We start from the raw sequence: 21,756 nt of genomic DNA, 5'->3' as shown, positions 1-21,756 counted from the left end.
TGGACTCTCCTTATCCACCTCCTACCTTCTGAATGCTACCCTGCAACTACGACTACTCATTCTTTACCACGTCCTGCCCATAGGTGATGGGCCTACGTCGGCAGCGGAACTATGCTGGCCGCTGGGATGTCCTGATCCAGCAGGCCACCCAGTGCCTCAACCGCCTTATCCAGATTGCTGCCCGCAAGAAACGCAACTATATCCTAGATCAGGTACTTACTGGTGATCATGATGTTCTTGGAAGTGGTGAACTTGTTGGGAGCCTGAGAACTCACTAGTTTTTTACTTCTTTTTCTTAAGTGGTCTTTGATCATAGTGCTCATCCGGGGGTTCAGCTGTGTTTTCCTGACACAGTCCTAGTCCCTTAGGAGATATCTTTGAGCCCGGTCTGTGGTTGAGGTCTAAGACCATTATTTAGGCCTCCTATCTTAGGCTCATCATGGAGCCCAAAGAACACATCAGGTGGGAGCTATTTAGCAAATGGGAAGAAGTGTGGACTTCTCAGCCTACAGACTGGGGCTTGAATCCCACCTCTTCCACTTCCCAGTTGTGTACCAGCTAACTTTATCCTCTGAATCTCTGTCTCCTCGTGTGTAAAATAGGAATCATAATGACACCCACATAGCAAACAGGATCTAGCACTTGGCAGCTGGTGATTATTGTTAATTATTTTACAGAATAGATAACATCCCAGCCCTTCTTGGGAACTTTCACAGCTGGCATAAGTCATATCTTTTTCTACCTTCATTTCCATTAAAGGAACAGTTCTTAACATCAAGGGATCTGGGAACCTTTGAAATTGAACATATAATGCTGTGTGCAGGTGTGTCCTTTAAAACATGCACACATAAAAACTTCCAGAATTTTCAAAAGGATAAATGACCCAAAAATGATTAAGGATCCCTGTTTCAGTAATGAGTTCTAGTTGGTTATTACCTGTGCAACCTCATACTTGACATTTGTTCTGAAGACTTTCTCAGGTTGCAAAGTATGTTTCCTAATTTCCAGTATTTGGGGATCTACAAATAAGCTTCTGTTTCCCTCAGCCTCAAATGTGTGCTTTCTTTGTGTGTGTGTGTGTGTGTGTGTGCGCGCGCGCAGTTTTTGGCCAGGGTGGGATTTGAACTCGTCACCTCTGGCATATGGGGCTGGCGCCCTACCCCTTGAGCCACAGGTGCCGCCCAAATGTGTGCTTAAGAACCTGTGAATGGCCGGGTGCGGTGGCTCACACCTGTAATCCCAACACTGTGGAAGGCTGAGGCGGAAGGATTACTTGAGCTTAGGAGTTCGAGGCTTGTCTGAGCGGGAGTGAGACCCCGACTTAGGGAAAAAAAGGAAAAACCCAGCTTGGCGCCATGGCAAGTGGCCTGTAGTCCCAGCAGCTTTAGAGGCTGAGGCAGCAGGGTGCCCACAGCCTGAGTCTGAGGTTGTAGTTTAGCTACGACACCATTGCACTCTGCTCAGGGCATAGGGTAGAACTCTGTCTCGACAAAAAAAAGGTAAAAGAAAAGAACCTGTGAGTGAGCAAATATGTAAACTGAATAATGCCACACCCTTGTAGCCTTACTGAAATACTCTCTGTATAAGTAGCCCCACACTCTTTTTTACTATGCGTTCAGAAGGATCCTTGTGAGAGTAGAGCTAGAGATAGTGGTTGGCTTGTCAGAAAGGAGTTACCAGGAACCAAGTTGCCTTTACCTATGGGTGAAGATCTTATGCAAACAGTTGAACACAGGGTAATCTGAAAGCTACTCAAAGTTATTCCCCCACCTCCACCCCATCAATAATTCACTCAGCCAACCGTCTTCCCACTTTGAAGACTTGTTTATAAGACCTTTGGTTTCACTTTGTGCCATTCTCATCCGGACATTTTGGGAAATTTGTTCTAACTTGGCCCCAGTTGGACTCATTGTCCTGAAAAACAGAATAATAGTATTTCAACACCCTGAATATACCTGTTTTAAATATCCCAGCAAGTATTTTCCTTGCCTTTTTTTTTTTTTTGGTTTCCTGGATAAATCAGCTATGAAACTTATTTCAAATATGTGGCCCATTGGAGAAGAATGATGCTCAGGGAATGGAGTTGTCCAGCAGCTCTAAGAATCCTAAGTGGCTTTTCTCTGGAGGATAGTCCCCTGCCAACTCAACCAGGCATCATAGAGGCTTACTGTCCGCCTTTATAGCTGGTGCTGGCTTGTTCAAAGGACAGAGTCCAAGGCTGTACCAGGTATCTGTGGTTTTCAGGGGTGCCGGCCTTCTGGTGGAGTGACATGCAAGTTTGGCCACTGATCCAGGCCAACATTGAGGCGAAGAATCTAAATTCTGAAGGTGGGGGAGGAGAAAAATTGTCTGGTTAACCGCAGATTGGAGAATTGACTTGGGCCTGAAGCCATAGGTTACTCAGGCCTGGGAAGGAAGTCTAAATCAGTGGTTTGACTGCTTGGCCTAAATCCCAAAAGTATGACCAGAAAACTTGAGCAAAGCTGTGTGTGTGTGTAGGAGGTCTAAGCAGGCAGGCAGGCCCCTGGCCAGATCCCAGCACTTCTCACCCCAATAGTTTTGGCAGTAACAGATAAGTTGATGATACATAGCTGATAGATTATTTCTAGGCAAGGTGGAACTTACAAAGGGGAGAATAGTAATACAGGCAAAGTCCCTCCATTTCCTAGACTTTATCCCAGGGTCATCTTTTTCCTTTTTTGATTTTTCCTGAGTGGTGAAAGCTCCCTGCATTTGGCTCTTCTAGACCTCTTGTTATGTAATTGGCTTCAGAAATGTCCATCCTTGAAAGGGAAGAAGAATGTGTCTGCAGAAGCCAGACAGGCCTGTGAAAGCCAGGATTCTGTCTTCATCTGGCCAGGACCATAGGTCCTACCCTAGGATGCATCTTTTTTTTTTTTTTATTCCTGAGGCAGACTCTTACTCTGTGGCCCTGGGTAGAGTGCCGTGACATCATGCCTCACAGCAATTTCAGTCCTGTTGTCTCAGCCTACCTAGTAGGTGAAACTACAGGCACCTGCCACTATGCTTTAGCTAGTTTCTCTGTTTTTAGTAGAAACAGGTCTTTCTTTCTTTTTTATTAAATCATAGCTGTGTACATTAATGCAATCATGGGGGGCAGCACCTGTGGCTCAAAGGAGTAGGGCACCGGCTCCATATACTGGAGGTGGCGGGTTCAAACCCAGCCCCAGCCAAAAACTACAAAAAAAAAAAAATGCAGTCATGGGGTACAATGTGCTGGTTTTATATACAATTTGAAATATTTTTATTAAACTGGTTAACATAGCCTTCACGGCCTTTTCTTAGTTATTGTGTTAAGACATATTCTACACCTAGTAAATGTCACATGTACCTTTGTAAGATGCACCATAGGTGTGATCCCACCATTACCCTCCCTCCACGCATCCTTCCCTCTATCTCCTCTTTCACCTTCTTCTTGGGCTATAGTTGGGTTATAGTTTTCATAAGAAAGCTATAAATTGGTTTCATAGTAGGGCTGAGTACATTGGATACATTTTCTTCCATTCTTGAGATACTTTGCTAAGAAGAATATGTTCCAGCTCCATCCATGTAAACATGTAAGAGGTAAAGTCTCCATCTTTCTTTAAAAAGCTACATAATATTTCATGGTGTACATATACCACTTTTTTTTTGAGACAAGTGTCTCACTATGTTGCCCTCGGTAGAGTGCTGAAGAGTCTCACAAAGGAAAGGACCCTATCTGTAGTCACGATAGTTAACTTGTATAGAACACAGCTCTCTGACATCCCATATAGCCTAAGTCTAGAATGCATAGGATTGTGGGAGGAATTTCAGGAGGTAAATGTTTGGTTTATGGCATGGAGGATGATAAGAGTCGAGGCTTCTTCCTAAAGGCGTTGGGGAGCCATGGTCATATTTTTCATCAGGGAAGAATATGGTTAAATTTGCCTGGTTAGTAAAAGTCTGCAGAAAAAGGAGAAGTGGGAGGGGTATTGCTTTAGATGTCTTTTTGGGGAGCCTCTGTTATGGTTGGGAAACCTGGAATGAGATACTTTCTGACCTGTCCCTAAGCTACCAGAAGGCCTTAAAATGGGGTACAGAGCCTTCTGGGAGACAAGAGTTGCCCTCTTGGAGGCTTCTAAGAGGACCCTGACAAGGCCGTGGTGCCCAAATCACCCCCAGATTTGGGCTCTATGGACTAGGAGTTCTCTTAGATAACTCAGACAGCCCAGAGTCAGGCCATTCTGAGACAGAGTCTCACTATTTTGCAGCTCACAGCAACCTCAAACTCTGAAGCAATTCTCTGCCTCGGCCTCCCGAGTAACTAGGACTACAGGCACCCACCACAATGCCCAGTTATTTTTTTTGTTGCAATTGTTATTGTTATTCAGCTGGCCCAGGCCAGGTTCAAACCCACCAGTGAACCCGTCAGCCTCGGTGTATGTGGCTGGTGCCATAACCACTGTGCAATGGGCGCCGAGCGCTAAGTCTTGATTTTCATACCCCTTGGTGGGTATGAAACTTTCATCTGAAACAGAAACTCAGGCTTAGAATAGAGGCCCAGTGGAAACCACCCCTTGTTGGCAGGCACTGGAGAGCAGGCACTGTTGCTTTTCTCTACTTTTCACTTTCCCCAGAGCCTAAAGGTCAATCCATTCTTGAACTTCTGGCCAGTTCTCTTCCTATACATGTGTTTCTTTCCACTGGGGTTTGCCCCTCACTGGAGCCCAAGGCAGACTCTTTGCCATTAGCCTTACATTTTATCTTCTGGGATCTAGCTAGGTGTCTCCTGCTGCCAACCTGACCCTGTTAAACTGTGACAAGGGAGAGTAGTTAGGGGACAGTGGGGCTTTTAGAGAACTTGGCTATGTTACAAGTCATTACCTGTGCTTTACTGTGTTCCTCTCTCACTCCCTCAGACTATCATACACCAAAACTACTATCTATGTACTTCCTCTGAGAAACCCTATTCCCGTCCTTTGGCCCTTTCACGGGGTTGAAGGGTGGTCAGGGGGCCAGGGAACACAGATCACCAGGGCTTTCTCTTAGAGTCAGTATCTTCAAGCAGGGTAGGGCTGGGAGAAGCAAGAACTAAGTTTCCAGAAGAAACCTGGAAAAGCTGACCTGACTGTTGTGCTAATCTCCTAGCAACAGCTTCCAACAGCCCCCAGTGACCACAGAAGTGCTAGGCTGGCCTGGGGCTCTGACCTCATCATGTTTGCTGTGGCAACGGCACCGATAGGTAATTTCCCTTTCCTTGAGGAAAGCCAAGTATTTGCATTTCTGCTGGTCTGGTTTAGATGCTCTTCCCTTTGCCAAGGCAAGGAGCAAGGGTAGGGGAGGCACATTTTAGAAATCATTGCTAGAAGTCATGTCTGGGGCCAGGTATGGTGGCTTGCACCTATAATCCCAAGACTTGTGCAGGCTGAGGAGGGAGGATTGCTTAAGGTCAGGGGTTCTCAATGAGCCAAGACAACACAATGAGATGCTGTCACTACAAAGAATTTTTATTGCCAAGTGTGATGGCATGTGCCTGTAGTCCTGGCTACCTGGGAGGCAAAGGCAGATTAAATTAAAAAAATAAAAGAATAGCCAGGTGTGGTGGCTCATACCTGTGATCCTAGCACTTTGGGAGGTCCAGGTACAAGAATCATTTGAGACCTGGAGTTTGAGACTAGCCTGAGCAACATAGCAAGACCCTGTCTCTACAAAATTTTTTCAGAAATTTCCCAGGTATAGTGTGGCATGTGCCTGTATAATCTGAACTACTTGGAACATCTGAGGCAGAAGGAGCCCAGCAGTTTGAGGTTTCAGTGAGGTGTGATGATGCCATTGCCGAGGCAACAGAGCAAGACCCTATTTCCAAAAACAAAACTCCATCATGCAGAGGGTTCTCGCCACCTCAGTTCCAAAGCATCTAACAAGCCATCCTTCAAAGGAGCCACTTCCCCAAACAAAGGCCAGCTTTTTATGAGTCAAATCTGCTTTGTCCCCATTCTTCCACGAAGCTGCAGGGACTTGCCTTCTTGGCAGTGTTGCTTCTCTGTCTCCTCATCAGAACATTTATAGGGCAGATCTGTTACATAGGAAACCGCTAGGAAGTATTTTTTTATGCCCTTAGGATTCAGAGAAATCAAACAAGATCAACCAAGTAGTTGGAACTATACCATATAGTATATGCCATTACATCTGGCAAACTTTTCAAAAAATTTGTAGAGACAAGAGTTTTACTTTGTTGCTCCGTCTGGTCTTAGATCCACCTTGGCCTCCCAAAGTTAAAGGATTATAGGTGTGAGCCACCACACCTGGCTATGGGCACGTACAGGCAGGCAGACAGGATGGAGTAGATTATGTGTAGAATGTTCTAAGTGGGCCACACTCACCCTTGCACCTACCTACCCTGGCTTGATTATTTAGCTGAAAGAAGCCAAATTGTATCTTCTATAACCAAAAGCCACCATCTTCTTGCTTTAGGAAATGGAGTTAAGGATGAGTGGTGGGGAGAGTTGACTTCACTTTTCTTTGTAGCATGATGTGCCTTTTCAAACCATTTGTGGCCTATGGCGTCTCCTTGGGCTTATGCTCAAGGTTGCAGTAACAGTATGTCTATGCCTACCACCCAAGTAACTACCCATGTCCCTTGCTCATGAAGGTTAGAGTACTTAATCTGGGGAACAAGGAAGAATATTTTTGCCTGGTATGCGTGTCAAGGCCAATCTAGTTGGTTTAGAAAACAGCTATACGCGTAGCCCAGATCTCCTCAACAGGTCTACACTGAGTTTTCTGGCCCCTGCCCGATCCACACCCCACTTCCTGTCTTTGAAGAGGATCTCTCTCGTACCTCATCTTTTCCTAGGACTTAATTTTCCTTGATACTCTCCATTGGGAAGCCTCTTCTAGGAAAATCAGTCCTATTGACCATATTCTCAGATCTTCCTTGTGTGTTGACTTCTTTTCCTGTCTTCTTCCCTGCCACTTGTCAGAGATGTTTACATCTGCAAATCCCCACCAGAGCCAGAAGGGGAATGATAGTATTATGATCCCTGCCTTTCAGATGAAGACAGACTAATTAGGTGATTTGTCTACGGTCTCACAAGTAGTGAAGGCTTTTCAGTCCCTTTCTTCTTCCCCAAAGCTTATTTTCTTTTTACTATCTCTCTGTCCCTGCCTTTCTACTTGGGAGTTGACTACAGTTAACCTTTTCTTTGATCAGTGTTACAGTAGAAATGTCCACAACACCCTGCCCAGTGATGATCATGTCAATGGTGGCTCGTAGGTGTAGGGTGTTGGCTTTGAGCCAAGGCCTGGGCTGAGGCAAGAGGTTTTACTCACATGAACCCATTCAGTCTTCACAGCAACCAGGAACATTCATATAGTTTTCTCCTTTCAGGGACTGAGACTCAATAAACACACAGTAAGTTGATCTTAGCGAAGAGCAGGCTTAGACTCTGAGTGAAGTCGCTCATCCACGGCCACACAAGCATGCAAGCCCTAGTCAGGTTAGAGCCAAGGTCTGCTGTATCATCCCAGTGCACTGCCTGTCTCCCACCATGGAGGAAACATTGCATCTCCCCACTTGAGTAGTTCCTTATACTTGTTCAGTTGCTTAGTGGTCATCCTCCTGCTCAATTCTTAGTTGCCCTGGGAAGGAGGTTTTGTAGCTCTCGGTTACAAATAAAGCACTGTTAAAGACTGACTACAGTGAGTTAGTAGCCACACCAGGACTTGACCATAGGCTTTTTCCACCCTCTCAGGCTACATTTTCAAAATATAATTTTTGGGGAGGGGGGGGCATCCATTTATAGATGGCCCCTTTACAAATTCTTTTTTACTCTGGTTTCTCCTATGGGTCCCTATGAGAGCCACTAAAAAATTGAATAAATGCAGTAAAAAGTTCATTACTCCAGTTCTGTTGAGTTTCTGAGTTTGGGTGGGCACCTGTATAGATGCCTAGGTTCTACTTTCAGAGGTTCAGACTCAGGCAGTCTTTTTTTTTTTTTTTTTTTTTTTGAGACAGAGTCCCACTCTGTCCTGGGTAGAGTCATAGTTCACAACAATCTCAAACTCATGGGGATCCACTTGTCTCAGCCTCCCGAGTAGCCTGGATGACAGGCACCTGCCACAACACCTAGCTAGTTTTTCTTTTCTTTTTTTTTTTTTTGGTAGAGACAGAGTCTCACTTTATGGCCCTGGGTAGAGTGCCATGGCATCACACAGCTCATAGCAACCTCCAACTCCTGAGCTTAAGCCATTCTCTTGCCTCAGCCTCCCGAGTAGCTGGGACTACAGGCGCCCGCCACAACACCCAGCTATTTTTTGGTTGCAGTTCAGCCGGGGCCGGGCTTGAACCCGCCACCCTTGGTATATGGGGCCGGCGCCTTACCGACTGAGCCACAGGCGCCGCCCTAGTTTTCTATTTTATTTATTTATTTATTTTTTGGAGACAAGAGTCTTACTTTTTCACCCTGGGGAGAGTGCCGTGGCATCGTAGCTCACAAGAGATGTCTTGGCTCAGCCTCCCAAGTAGATGCCTGCAACAATACCTGGCTAGTTTTTCTAGTTTTCGTAGAGACCAGGTCTTGCTCTTGCTCTTGCTCAGGCTGGTCTTGAACTCTGTGAGCTCAAACCGTCCACCCACCTCACTCTCTCAGAGTGCTGGGATTATAGGTGTGTCACCGGGCCTGGTTCAGACTCAGGAAGTTGTAAGTGAAGTTTGCTCTGCTTGCTTTTTCAGTAGGGTCCAGGTGATTCAATTACACAGGCTATATCAATGGAATCCGATTGTCCAATAGATGTGGTACCCAGTTCCAAAGGTTCTGGCAGGTAGGAGGTATTCACTAAGTGGAATCTGTTGTTATTACTGCTCTCAGTTACACATGTTCTAGAGCATTGCTCTGTGCCGGCACCAAAACGCACCTGCCATGGTGTCGAAGGAGGGAAAATATGAGTGGCAAAAAGGCACTTGTGAAAAGCCCTAGAATTGCCTTGTCAGGCTCAATGGTTATAAGGTTTTAGGTCAGACTAATGTTTCAAGAAGGACTGAGGGAATAGAAGAAGCACAGTATTGTTGGGCATGGTAGCAGGCACCTACCTGTAGACCCAAGTACTCAGGAGACTGAAGCAGGAGGATTGCTTAAGCTCAGGAGTTTGAGGCTGCATTTGCCACAATCATGCCTATGACCAGCCAGTGCACACCAGTCTGAGCAATGAGGAGACCCTGTCCCCCCTAAAATAAGTAAATAAAAGTAAAAGAAGCAATCTCAAAACAGTCTCAAAAGTTGTAGTATAGTCATTCTGTAGATATTATATGGGCATTAAAAACAACTACACAGCTCTCCCCTCTCTCTCTGTCTCTCTTGGTGGTCTCTCCTCTCTCCTTTCTCCCCCCTCGGTGCTGCCCTGCATCCCTCCCTCACCAATAAAAACCTTTCATACAAGCAAAAAAAAAAAAAAACTACACAGAAAAATTTTAGTGGAACATGACATGAAAAGGAAAATTGGATAAGATAATTCTATTTGTTTTAAAAATCACATAGGTGTTGGGCGGCGCCTGTGGCTCAGTCGGGAAGGCACTGGCCCCATATGCCGAGGGTGACGGGTTCAAACCCGGCCCCGGCCAAACTGCAACCAAAAAATAGCTGGGCGTTGTGGCAGGTGCCTGTAGTCCCAGCTGCTCGGGAGGCTGAGGCAGGAGAATCGCTTAAGCCCAGGAGTTGGAGGTTGCTGTGAGCTGTGTGAGGCCATGGCACTCTACCGAGGGCCATAAAGTGAGACTCTGTCTCTACAAAAAAAAAAAAAAACAACAACAACAAAAAAAAAAAATCACATAGGTGTTGGTAGAAATATTCATAACAAACTTAATATGAGTTAATCACTGGGAAGTAGGGCTGGCACTACTTACAAGGAGTAGGGGGATGGGATGGCACCGGTAGCTCAAGAAGTAGGGTACCAGCCCCATATACTTGAGGTGGTGGGTTCAAACCTGGCCCCGGCCAAAAACTGGGGGGTTGGGGGGGATGGGGGGGATTCTTTTCTTTCTTTCTTTCTTTTTTTTGCGACACAGTGTCACTTTGTCACCTTTGGTAGAGTGCTGTGGTGTCATAGCTCACAGAACCTAGAACCTCAAAGTCCTATATGTTCAGGTGATCCTTTTGTCTCAGCCTCCCAAGTAGCTGGGACTACAGGCACCTGTCACAATGCCCAGCTATTTTTAGAGAGGAATCTCGGTGTTGCTCAGGCTGGTCTTGAACTCCTGAGCTCAAATGATCCACTTGCCTTGGCCTCCCAGAGTGCTGGGATTACAGATGTGAGCCACTGTGCCCACTCTAAGAGATTCTTTTTTTTTTTGGAGACGGTGTCTCACTATGTTGCCCTTGGTAGAGTGCTGTGGCATCACAGCTCACAGCAACCTCAAACTCTTGGGCTTAAGCTATTCTCTCGCCTCAGCCTCCAAGTAGCTGGGACTACAGGCACCCACCACAATGCCTGGCTATTTTGTTTTGTTTTGTTTTTGAGACAAAGTCTCACTTATTAACCCTTGGTAGAGTGCCATGGCGCCACAGCTCACAGCAACCTCCAACTCCTTGAGCTTAGGAGATTCTCTTGCCTCAGCCTCCCAAGTAGCTGGGACTATAGGTGCCCGCCATAATGTCCGGCTATTTTTTGGTACAGTTTAGCCAGGGCTGAGTTTGAACCTACCACCCTCGGTATATGGGGCTGGCACCTTACCCACTGAGCCACAGGCGCCACCTAGCCTGGCTATTTTTTTGTTGCGGTTGTCATTGTTTAGCTGTCTGGGGCCAGGTTTGAACCCACCACCCTCAATGTGGCCGGTGCCATAACCACAGTGCTACAGGCACCGAGCCAGGGTTTCTTATTGTAAACTTCATACTGTGAATTTTTTCATTGTGAGCATGTGTTACTTTTAAAATAGTAAAAAAGAAGTTGTAAGCACAATGCCAATAGCAAACGTGATTAAAGAGCAAAGCCCCGGGGCGGCGCCTGTGGCTCAGTAGGTAAGGCGCCGGCCCCATATACCGAGGGTGGCGGGTTCAAACCCGGCCCAGGCTGAACTGCAACCAAAAAATAGCCGGGCATTGTGGCAGGCGCCTATAGTCCCAGCTACTCGGGAGGCTGAGGCAAGAGAATCACTTAAGCCCAGGAGTTGGAGGTTGCTGTGAGCTGTGTGATGCCATGGCACTCCACCGAGGGCCAGAAAGTGAGACCCTATCTCTACAAAAAATAAAAATAAATAAATAAAAAAGAGCAAAGCCCCAACAATTAGGAACTCTTTGCCTAATGCCTGTCAGTGGCCACTTTCCTAAATCAGTTCATTTGCTGAGGTTGGACTTAAGAATCTTGAACATGAAGAGCAGTTTCCTGAGTTTCTTTGCCTAGGAGGAGCACTGGTATTCTTTTCTCAGTCCTTGCCTTACATAACACCCCTAAGAGGAAAATAACAACTTCTAATATAACATCTCTTGCCTCTTCTGTTATCTACCCCTAGACAAATGTTTATGGGTCAGCCCAGAGACGAAAAATGAGACCATTTGAAGGCTTCCAGCGCAAAGCTATTGTAATTTGTCCCACTGATGAAGACCTGAAAGACCGAACAATAAAGCGAACTGACGAGGAAGGGAAGGATGTCCCTGATCATGCAGTCTTAGAAATGAAAGGTAGGAAACAAGTGGTTCCCAGAGGAGCATCACAACAGGATCCTTCAGAGAAAAGGCTCTTTACTCTGTCTGTCCTGTCCTGGCTCCCTTATAATTCCTTTCTTGCTCTTGCGCTTTCTTTTCTTTTTTTTCTTGCTCTTTTCTTTCTCTGCCTCTGTTCTGCCCCTTCTCTGTCTGCCACAACTGTGAATACAAAAACTACCTGTCTCTCTTTTGTTGGGGTTTTTAGACTGGATAGGGTTTGGGTAGCATGAGGGTAGGATATGTGTTACCAGAAGCTGAAAGACCTGTATGGTGGGCTGATAGTGGGCAAGCGTCCATTCGCTCTTATGTTAAAATAGGGATGAGATTCCACCTGCCTGACCCATTCTCTGGGGCGATGCTGAAGGGAGCTAAACACTCTTGGCTTAGCCACCTCTTTAGGTAAGGGAAGGGAAGCTCTTTGTTAGCCTCTTATTTACTACTACAGTTTCTCTCCCTTTTCCCTTCTGGGAGGCCAGTGATTTGAGGTACCAGACCTTAAAAAGAACTGTAAACATGGCCGGGTTTGTTGGCTCACACCTGTAATCCTAGCACTCTAGGAGGCTGAGGCAGGTGGACTGCTGGAGCTCACAAGTTCGAGACCAGCCTGAGTAAAAGCAAGGCCCTGTCTACTAAAAATAGAAATACTGAGGCAAGAAGATCAGTTGAGCCCAAGTTGGAGGTTGTTGTGAGCTATGCCGCCATGACATAGCTATGCCGCCATGACACTCTACCCAGGGGTGACAGCTTGAGACTCTGTCAAAGGAAAAAAAAAAAAACTGTAACCTCTCCTTGTTGCTTCCGATGGCACTTCCTCCTTCTAGCCAACTTCACCTTGCCAGATGTTGGGGACTTCCTGGATGAGGTTCTCTTCATTGAGCTGCAGCGGGAAGAAGCAGACAAGCTGGTGAGGCAATACAATGAGGAAGGCCGCAAGGCTGGGCCACCCCCTGAGAAGCGCTTTGATAACCGAGGTGGAGGCTTCCGGGGCCGTGGGGGTGGCGGTGGCTTTCAGCGCTATGACAACCGAGGCCCTCCTGGAGGCAACCGAGGAGGCTTCCAGAACCGAGGAGGAGGCAGTGGTGGAGGAGGCAACTACCGAGGAGGTGAGATGTCACATACACAGGTCTCCCCACATTTTGTTGCCAAGTCAGGGTTGAGCTTTGACTTTTCTTTTCTTTTCTTTTTTTTTTTTTTTTTGCAGTTTTTGGCTGGGGCTGGGTTTGAACCCACCACCTCCAGCATATGGGGCTGGCACCCTACTCCTTTGAGCCACAGGCGTTGCCCGAGCTTTGACTCTTTATTGGGCCAGCAGCTGAGGTGCTTTGAGCACCAACTGTGACTTGAACTCTGGTTAAGAACCATGACGAGGCTCATCCTAGTACTCTGGGAGGCCAAGGAGGGTGGATTGCTTGAGCTCGGGAGTTTGAGACCAGCCTAAACAAGAGTGACATGCCATCTCTACAGAAAAAGAAAAAAAGTAGCTGGGCATCATGGCAAGTGTCTGTAGTCCAGCTACTCGGGAGGCTGAGGCAAGAGGATAGCTTAAGTCCAGGAATTTGAGGTTGCTATGAGCTGTGACACCACAGCACTCTACCCAGAGTGACAGAGTGCGATTCTGTCTCAAAAAAAAAAAAAACAGTGGGTGGCGCCGGTGGCTCAGGGAGTAGGGCGCTGGCCCCATATGCCAAGGGTGATGGGTTCAAGCTCCGGCCCCGTCCAAACTGCAACAACAACAAAAAATAAAATAAAACAAAAAGAAAGAAAAGAACCAAGACAAGATAGACTGGGGATTTCAGGAGAACTCCCTCTCACTGATCCACTGCCCTGGGCATTGCTTATGAAGCCCTTTTCCCATTTGCATGTCTTAGTGCTCTTTGTCGCATGGCTGTCATTTTTGTGAATCTTTCCCCATTTGACCACGAGCTCCTTGAAATAGGAATACGGGCCATATCAATTTTAGTGCCAATTCTAGGTCCCTGCTAAGGACCTGGCACATGGCAAATGTTAGGACTATATCTTGGGTTTTGGTTTTAAAACAAATAGACAAAGTTAGATTGGTGGATTTGCCCAAGATCACCCAGCTAAATCCAGAACTGGTATTCAAATGACCCCAAGCCAGATCTCTTAGTCACTTGCTTACAAAGTGTTGCCATCTTTGAAGTAAAGCATCTTTTCATAATTTAATAAATAAGTCCTGGTTCCTGCTCTGTTTGGTCTTGTGCTAGACAGTTCTAGGGACACAGCCATGACCCAAATAGTTTAATGGGAAAGCCCAGGGATGCAGTGATCTTAGGTGACTCCAGTACAGACCAGAGGTTGACAGCAGGGCTCAGGAAAGGCCTCTCGAGGTGTGTTTCTCTGAGCTAACGTCCATAGAACCATTAAAGAGTTCCCACAGAGGTCGCGGTGCCTGTGGCTCAAGTGGCTAAGGAGCCAGGCACATACACCTGAGCTGGCGGTTTTGAATCCAGCCCAGGCCCGCCAAACAACAATGATGGCTACAACCAAGAAATAGCTGGGCGTTGTGGTGGGCGCCTGTAGTCCCAGCTACTTGGGAGGCGGAGGCAGGAGAACGCTTGAGCCCAGGAGTTTGAGGTTGCTGTGAGCTGTAATATCACAGCACTCTACCCAGGGCAACAGCTTGAGGCTCTGTCTCAAAAAAAGTTCCCACAGGGCAGCGCCTGTGGCTCAAAGGAGTAGGGCACCAGCCCCATATGCTGGAGGTGGTGGGTTCAAACCCAGCCCCAGCCAAAAACTGCAAAAAAAGGGGGAGGGGGGCGGCGCCTGTGGCTCAGTTGGTAAGGCGCCGGCCCCATACACTGAGGGTGGAGGGTTCAAACCCGGCCCCGGCTGAACTGCAAAAAAACCCAAAAAATAGCCGGGCGTTGTGGCAGGCGCCTGTAGTCCCAGCTGCTTGGGAGGCTGAGGCAAGAGAATCGCTTAAGCCCATGAGTTGGAGGTTGCTGTGAGCTGTGTGAGGCCACGGCACTCTACCGAGGGCCATAAAGTGAGAGACTCTGTCTCTACAAAAAAAAAAAAGTTCCCACAGGAAGGGGGAAAGTGTTCTAGGCCCAAGAAACAGCCACATGACATAAAGGGTTAGGAGATGCTGGCCCATGTGTGCAAGCCTGAATAGCATCATTTCCTGAACATTTATTTCTGTTTGTTCAACAATTGTTGAGATACAGGAAGACTGGTTTTTTCCTTTTTTTTTTTTTTTGACACAGAGTCTCACTATGTTGCCCTGCGTAGAGTGCTGTGGCGTCACCCTCACAGCAACCTTAAACTCTTGGACTTAAGCAATTCTCTTGCCTCAGCCTCCCAAGTAGCTGGGACTACAGGTCCCCACCACAACACCTGGTTACTTTTTGGTTGTAGTCATTGTTGTTTGGCAGGCCTGGGCTGGATTAAAACCCGCCAGCTCTGGGGTATGTGGCTGGCACCTTAGCTGCTGAGCTACAGGCACCAAGCCCTTGGTCTTTTCTTTATGGGAGACTCACAACGCAGTAGATGAGACAAACCTGTTACCAGGCAGTGAGGACCCAGTGTTATTGGGGTTGAGATAGGGTCTGAGGAATCCCTGGGGACGTCCTTTATTTACCTTAACTGGGTTTCTGCTCTGTGCCTGGCCATGTGGAAGCCACAACAACCAAGGCAGCCCAGCTCCCAAGGATTGCAAGTTAATGATGAGGACTTTCATCTGGATTTCTCCTATGTAGGTTTCAACCGCAGTGGAGGTGGTGGCTATAGCCAGAACCGCTGGGGTAACAATAACCGGGATAACAACAACTCCAATAACCGAGGCAGCTACAACCGGGCTCCCCAGCAACAACCGCCACCACAACAACCACTACCGCCACAACCACCACCCCAGCAGCCTCCACCACCACCCAGCTACAGCCCTGCTCGGAACCCCCCAGGGACCAGCAGCTACAATAAGAACAGCAACATCCCTGGCTCAAGCGCCAATACCAGCACACCCACCGTCAGCAGTTACAGCCCTCCACAGGTGAGAGAATGAGCATATACATGTAGATGTGCACATGTGTGCTCTTGAACCTGAGCAGGTGAGATGAGGCAGGTCTAATGAAATGAACATATGCTCCAGCCCCTGGTCTTTTAGTTCCTGCTTGCCGTTTCTCTCTGGCAGTGCTCTTTACTGGGATGGACCCTAGACATTCCCAGATTCCCTCCAAACTCGGAAGAAAATCCTGGAATTTGCTTCTTCTATTCGTAGAGGGATGGGCTATAAGCATCAATTCAAACAAGTACATTTCTCTTGGCTATGTCACTGACCTCACTGAATCCCCAGGAAAGCACTTGATTAGCATTGCCTCTTGCTCAGGTGGGAAAGGACTAACCACTTTGTTTTCAGGATGTGAAGCACAGGGCCCCAACGTCATGAGGTCTTGCCCTCTGCTTGGAGAGTTTTGCTCCAAGTTCTAGTTTTTGTAAAGTCAGTGCTGTGGTCTTAACCAGAACAGTCTTCATTTATTGCCCAGCCATTTCCTGGACCTTCTACATGCCAGACCTGGAAGCAGCTTCCAGGAGATAGATGAATAGTTCCTAGTTTTCTAGAACAGGAGTTGAGTGGACAAAAATCAAACTCCTATCTTCATCTAAAATGTCCTGATTTAGTAATGTTGGACAGAGAGCTTCACCTCTGTGGGCCCCATTTTCCCCACAAAGTACTAGAGGTATTAGAACTTTTAAAGTTTATGAGAAGGGATGGCTGGCACTATAGCTTTGTTATTCAAGGCTCTGGGGAATACGCAGACTGGGGGTCAAGTCTGTTTAGCTGTGTGAAATTTCACCTTCTTGTGCATCAGGTTTCTTCTCTGTAAGGCTAACTAGGAATTTATCCCCAGAGCTGATGTGACGATTAAATGAGTTAATGATTCAGCCTCTCTGAGGGGCCCACTTAGTAAATTACCACTACTCTTCTCAGCAGTTCTTCTAGTAGCACCAATCATCATTTATTGAGTGCCCAGTGTTTTGTACATAGAAGCTTATTGAAAATACAAGGCTATCTGAAGAGGTAGTTCTATGATGATTCTCATTTTACAGAGAAGATACTCAGATTTGAAGAGATAGCATATGCCTTGCTCTCCCAGGATCCCAGGGCTGGGATTAGAGTCCAGAACACAGCCTTAGGGCTTGTCCTGTTCGGTTCTGCCATATCACAGACCTGACCCACCTCCTTCTCAACGTCTCAAAATTCCAGAAGAGAAGTGTCTCTGAGCACTAACTGTTATAAAGGCCCTTCTCTCCTAACCTTGTGCTGGCTGTTTCACAGAGCTTTGGGTTTTTTCCTTCTACTTCTCAGCCGAGTTACAGCCAGCCACCCTACAGCCAAGGAGGTTACAGCCAGGGCTACACAGCCCCACCACCACCACCTCCGCCACCACCTGCCTACAACTATGGGAGCTACGGCGGCTATAACCCAGCCCCTTATACCCCACCACCACCCCCTACCGCACAGACCTACCCTCAGCCCAACTATAACCAGTATCAGCAGGTAGGTGCCAGACTTGGGGCCAATGGGATGGAGCGACTTTCAGGGGCCCCTCCTAGGTGTATATTTCCAGACTCCACTTCCTGCTTATCCCTAGAAAGATGTATAGTCTGCTGGCCTCAGGCCTGCATTTATCTTGCCATCAGCCATGTTATTTGGTAAATACTTCTGTACTGATTGCTGAATAACTGGTATCCTAGCCCCTCTCCCAGTGCAGCAAGCAGAGGGGAAGGAATATCAGGGGCCTTCAAATCCCGTTTCAGGGCGGTTCTCATAACTGCTATTAAATATTTTGGGTATAATATCTAGCTATACCTGGAAGCATGCTAGGTTGACGAGTGAGGAGACTGGACTTCAGTCCCTCACTCCCTACCTGTGTGGCATCAGCTCAGTCACTTGTCCTCCTAAGGTGCCTTGAATTCTCTATTGGACCCACCTCTCCTGGGAAAGGGGCAAGGAATGAGTCCCCTGTTGGGGTGGATGGAGCTCAACTTGGTGCTCTTGGTTTCTCTCTCCCCAGTATGCCCAGCAGTGGAACCAGTACTATCAGAACCAGGGCCAGTGGCCACCATACTACGGGAACTACGACTACGGGAGCTACTCTGGGAACACACAGGGTGGCACAAGCACACAGTAACCAGTGTGCCTCAGAGGCTCCCAGAGGCCCCTGCCGGCATCCTCCACCAGCGCCTGCCTCGGCCCCTCCTCTACTCCCACTAGGTCCTGTGGTGCTGAGGATGGGGTCATCCCAGGGCTGCCTCCCTCCAGCCCACCACCACCCCTCTGAGGGGCTACTTTCCTCCACACAGGGCCAGGCATTTTTTTCCTCTGGATTCAAACAGGAAACAATGACCTTTTATTTTCTGTTTCTCTCTCCTTAACCCTCCAACCTCCCACCCCCTGTTCTTTCTCCCTTCTTCCTTTTGACTAAATAATTCCACCCCCTCCTTGGTCATACAGTGAGGCTATGGTGACTGAGGGGAGACCCCTTTCTTATTCACTCATCCCAACCTTGCTCCAGCCCCTCGGCTTCCCAAACCTTCATGCAGTTGGTTGTAAATTCTTCCAGGAGCTGTTTTACTGTCAACTTTTCAGGATTAAAAAAAAAAAAAAAAATCAAAAATTTAAAAAAAAAGAGTTTAAAAAGAAATGCAGAGGGAGGAAGCAGTGACATATTTTTTTGGTAATTATGCTTTTTTTTTTTAATTTTTAGAATTTGTCTGTTTTTACTGTGGGTCGGCTGTTGATATTTTTCATCAAGATAACCATTTCTTTGCTGAGTTCAGGTGACCGAGGAAGAGCCACACCCTCAACAAAACAAAACACACAAAAAACAAAACCACAGAATCATTAACCTAACTTTTTATACAATGTCTCAGTTCCCCATAACTTGGCACACAAGCTTTTGTGTTCAGTTGAATTGTAACTGCTTTTTGTATTTGGAGAAAGTGTGACTATTGAACTTGAAACCTTTTATTCGAGGCGTCTTGGTAGTTTCTGGTGGGGATTAAGTGGGTGAGAGGGAAGAAGGGGAGGTGGGGGAGGCTCCTTCCCTTTAGAACCTGAAGTTTCTCGCGCTGCCTCTTCATTGGTCTCCCAGGTGCCAGACCCAAAAGTTTTTCCCAGAGTGATCCTCTCATTATTTTTACTTCCCCTTGACCCCCGTATGTTTTAACAGAATTTCAACAAACTGCACTTATTAAGAAATTGTGTTTGCCCTGTTTTGTTTTGTTTTCTTTCAATAAATGACGTGGCACCTCCTAGCAGGAAGAAAGCAGGGTCAAAACCCTGAAGTGTTACTGCAGTTGGCCTTTAATTGGGGTGGGGGCCCTTTCAAGGGAAATTATTCATTAAACAAACACTGAAGGATTTGTGTTTATAAGCCCAATTTAGGTCCCCCCCCCTTAAATAAAGGGCCCCTGGTTTAAAGTCCATTTTTAAAGTGGTTCACTGGTTCCCTACTCACTGTCCAAAATCCCTCTAGAAATTTCTTAATAGGCATGGAGGGCCCAGCATAGTTGTTCATACCTGTAATCCCAGCACTCTGGGAGGCCGAGGTGGGCAGATGGCTTGAGATCACAAGTTTGAGACCAGCCTGAGCTAGAGCGAGTCCCTGCCTCTAAAAGTAGCAGGGTATTGTGGTAGGCACCTGTATTCCCAGATACTAAGGAGGCTGAGGCAAGAGAATTGCTTGAGCCCAGGAGTCTGAGTTTGCTGTGAGCTATGATGTTACGGCACTCTACCAGGAGTGACAAAGTGAGACTCTGTCTTTAAAAAAAAAAAAGGCAGGGAGTAGGTTCCTAGGTGGAGGGATGGAATGGGACTGATGGGGCAGAAACTTATGCTGGTTTGTTCATGATAATTGCTGAGATGGATTAACCACCTCTGTCCTGGCCTGTGTGCTGTATTAGGATAGTTCCCATCGGTGGTCCCCAAACTAATAGGGACTCCTGGAGCTTCATTTTTCAGCCAGTATACGTTGGGCACCTGTTCTGTTCAACTGTTCCGACAGTGCTGGAGACATAGTATGGCCAAAGTAGTCCTGAAGATCCCACTCTAGAGATAAAACACAGATCTGTCATCAATGCCAGCCCCAGGTGGTCAGCTGTGAGAGCCTGGGGTGTGTGAGTGGAGGGCATCCTAGAGATAGGATTGATTAAAAAATGATTGGAGTGAGCCAAGGTAAAAGATTTGGGTTTCAGACTGTATCCTCACTGCCCATTGCCCTCCTTCCTTAGCAACTTCATTTATTTCTTCATTCCCTTACATGCTATGTCCTGGCACCTTGTGAGGGACAATGTGGGACTACAGGGGAGGTCAGTTCAGCCCCAGCTCCTCTCACAGAAGCTCAAAGGCAATCAGTCTCAAAAAGTCTCAGCACCTGTAGCTCAGTGGTTAAGGCACCAGCCTTATACACCCACGCTGGCGGGTTCGAACCCAGCCCGTATCTGCAGAACAATGACAACTACAATTAAAAAAAAACAATAGGGGTGGTGCCTGTGGCTCAAGGAGTAGGGCGCCGGTCCCATATGCTGGAGGTGGCGGGTTCAAACCCAGCCCCGGCCAAAAACCACAAAAAAAAAAAAAAAAAACCAATAGCAAGAGAATCACTTAAGCCCAAGAGTTTGAGGTTGCTGTGAGCTGTGATGTCGCCACACTCCATGCCAAAGAGACAAAGTGAGACTTTTGTCTCAAAGTCTGGAGTGAGGCATCTGACCACAAGAAAAGGCCAAGGTTGGTGGCTTTAAGGGACTCTAGAGTGCCGCCCAGAAGGCAGGCTGAGACCGCCTAAGGGCCCCTAGTGTGGGAAGTCCCAGTCCTTCCTTGTAGGTTCATGTGCTGGACAACACCACCCTCTGCTGGCCCCTTCTGGTAACCGCCGAAGTGTACTCTGTCCACATCTATCTAGTAGGCAAATAGGGACCTCTGGCTTTCTTCCACATCTATGGATCTGTTGAGAAAAGCAAGGGAAGTTTTTCCTCTGCTCTCTGCCACAGCCTCTGGATTATTACACCAGCTTCCTCATAAATCTTTTATTTGCAGTCCCTTGATCCCCTTGCACACTTTGCATATAAGGAGGTTAAGCTACTTAATGTGGCTTATGAGGCTCTAGATGACCTAGTCTAGCACTGGGGACCTCACTGGCTCTACCTTTCTGAATCTTTTTTGTGTGTGTGTGTGTGTGTGTGTGTGTGTGTGGTTAAGACAGTCTCTTTGGGGCCCTCTGTAGAGTGCTATGACATCATAGCTCACAGTAACCTCAAACTCCTGGGCTCAAGCGATTCTCTTCCCTCAGCCTCCCAAATAGCACTGCAGGCGCCTGCCACAATGCCCAACTATTGTTTTGTTTAGCAGGCCGGCGCCTGGTTCGAACCCACCAGCCCCAGTACATGTGGCCGGCACCCTAACCACTGAGCTACAGGTACCCAGCCTCTGCTGCCTTTTTGAACATTATATGGAGTCTGGAGGCAGAGTCGCAAATCCTTTTTGGAACCTACAAATGCCATGCGCCTCTGTCATAGAGAATGCGGGTATATATGGAATTTTTGCATAAGGAGTCATAATCTCAAATCTTCTCAACCCAAACATGGCCTTCGAAACTAAGACTATCCTATGCCCTGACCGTACATAAGTTAAACATGAGGCCCTACCTATTGTATAGGGCAAATCAGGACTACAACTGCCTTCACATCTGCAGATTTCTTCCATGTCCTGACCCTCTGATCTCCTCACCCATCTCATTGCCAGCCAAGTACTGAGTATGATGACGGAAGTAAGAGTCAAGGCTTAGTAAATACCCCTGAGGTGGTGGAGAAATGAAAAGAGTAGACTGGGGACTAAATCAGAGCATAACAGGGCCAGGCTCTGAAAGGAGGTCATTCAAAAATCCCAAAATAAGCACTGTTGGAGTCACAGCAGTGAACAAACGAACATTGGTTCGGGCGCCTTGTGATTTGCCAACTCCAGATAGCAGAGGCCAAAGGACCTCTTTCACCCAGCGCCCTTTTCCTTCTCGGCTGTGGAGGGCGGAGCCCGAAAGGGGCACGCTGGCGTATGGGA

At 47.3% G+C, this 21,756-nt stretch overlaps 1 protein-coding gene across 4 annotated transcripts in view; it reads left to right on the top strand.

Moving 5' to 3' along the window:
* Positions 1-18,959, top strand: part of HNRNPUL1 (heterogeneous nuclear ribonucleoprotein U like 1) — a 45,936-nt gene extending 26,977 nt beyond the window's left edge. For all 4 annotated transcript variants that reach the window (XM_053605178.1, XM_053605176.1, XM_053605177.1 and 1 more), the window contains exons 10-15: positions 84-212; positions 11,489-11,657; positions 12,503-12,784; positions 15,401-15,690; positions 17,008-17,199; positions 17,717-18,959. In XM_053605178.1, the coding sequence (XP_053461153.1) occupies positions 84-212; positions 11,489-11,657; positions 12,503-12,784; positions 15,401-15,690; positions 17,008-17,199; positions 17,717-17,833 (1,179 nt within the window). In that variant the 3' untranslated portion in view covers positions 17,834-18,959. The remainder of the gene's footprint in view (positions 1-83; positions 213-11,488; positions 11,658-12,502; positions 12,785-15,400; positions 15,691-17,007; positions 17,200-17,716) is intronic.
* The last annotated feature ends 2,797 nt before the right edge of the window (positions 18,960-21,756 follow it).

Source organism: Nycticebus coucang, chromosome 10 (assembly GCF_027406575.1).
Source record: "Nycticebus coucang isolate mNycCou1 chromosome 10, mNycCou1.pri, whole genome shotgun sequence".
Taxonomy (NCBI): domain Eukaryota; kingdom Metazoa; phylum Chordata; class Mammalia; order Primates; family Lorisidae; genus Nycticebus; species Nycticebus coucang.
The sequence above is the reverse complement of the archived record's forward strand: the minus strand, read 5'-3'. Positions and strand labels throughout refer to the sequence as shown.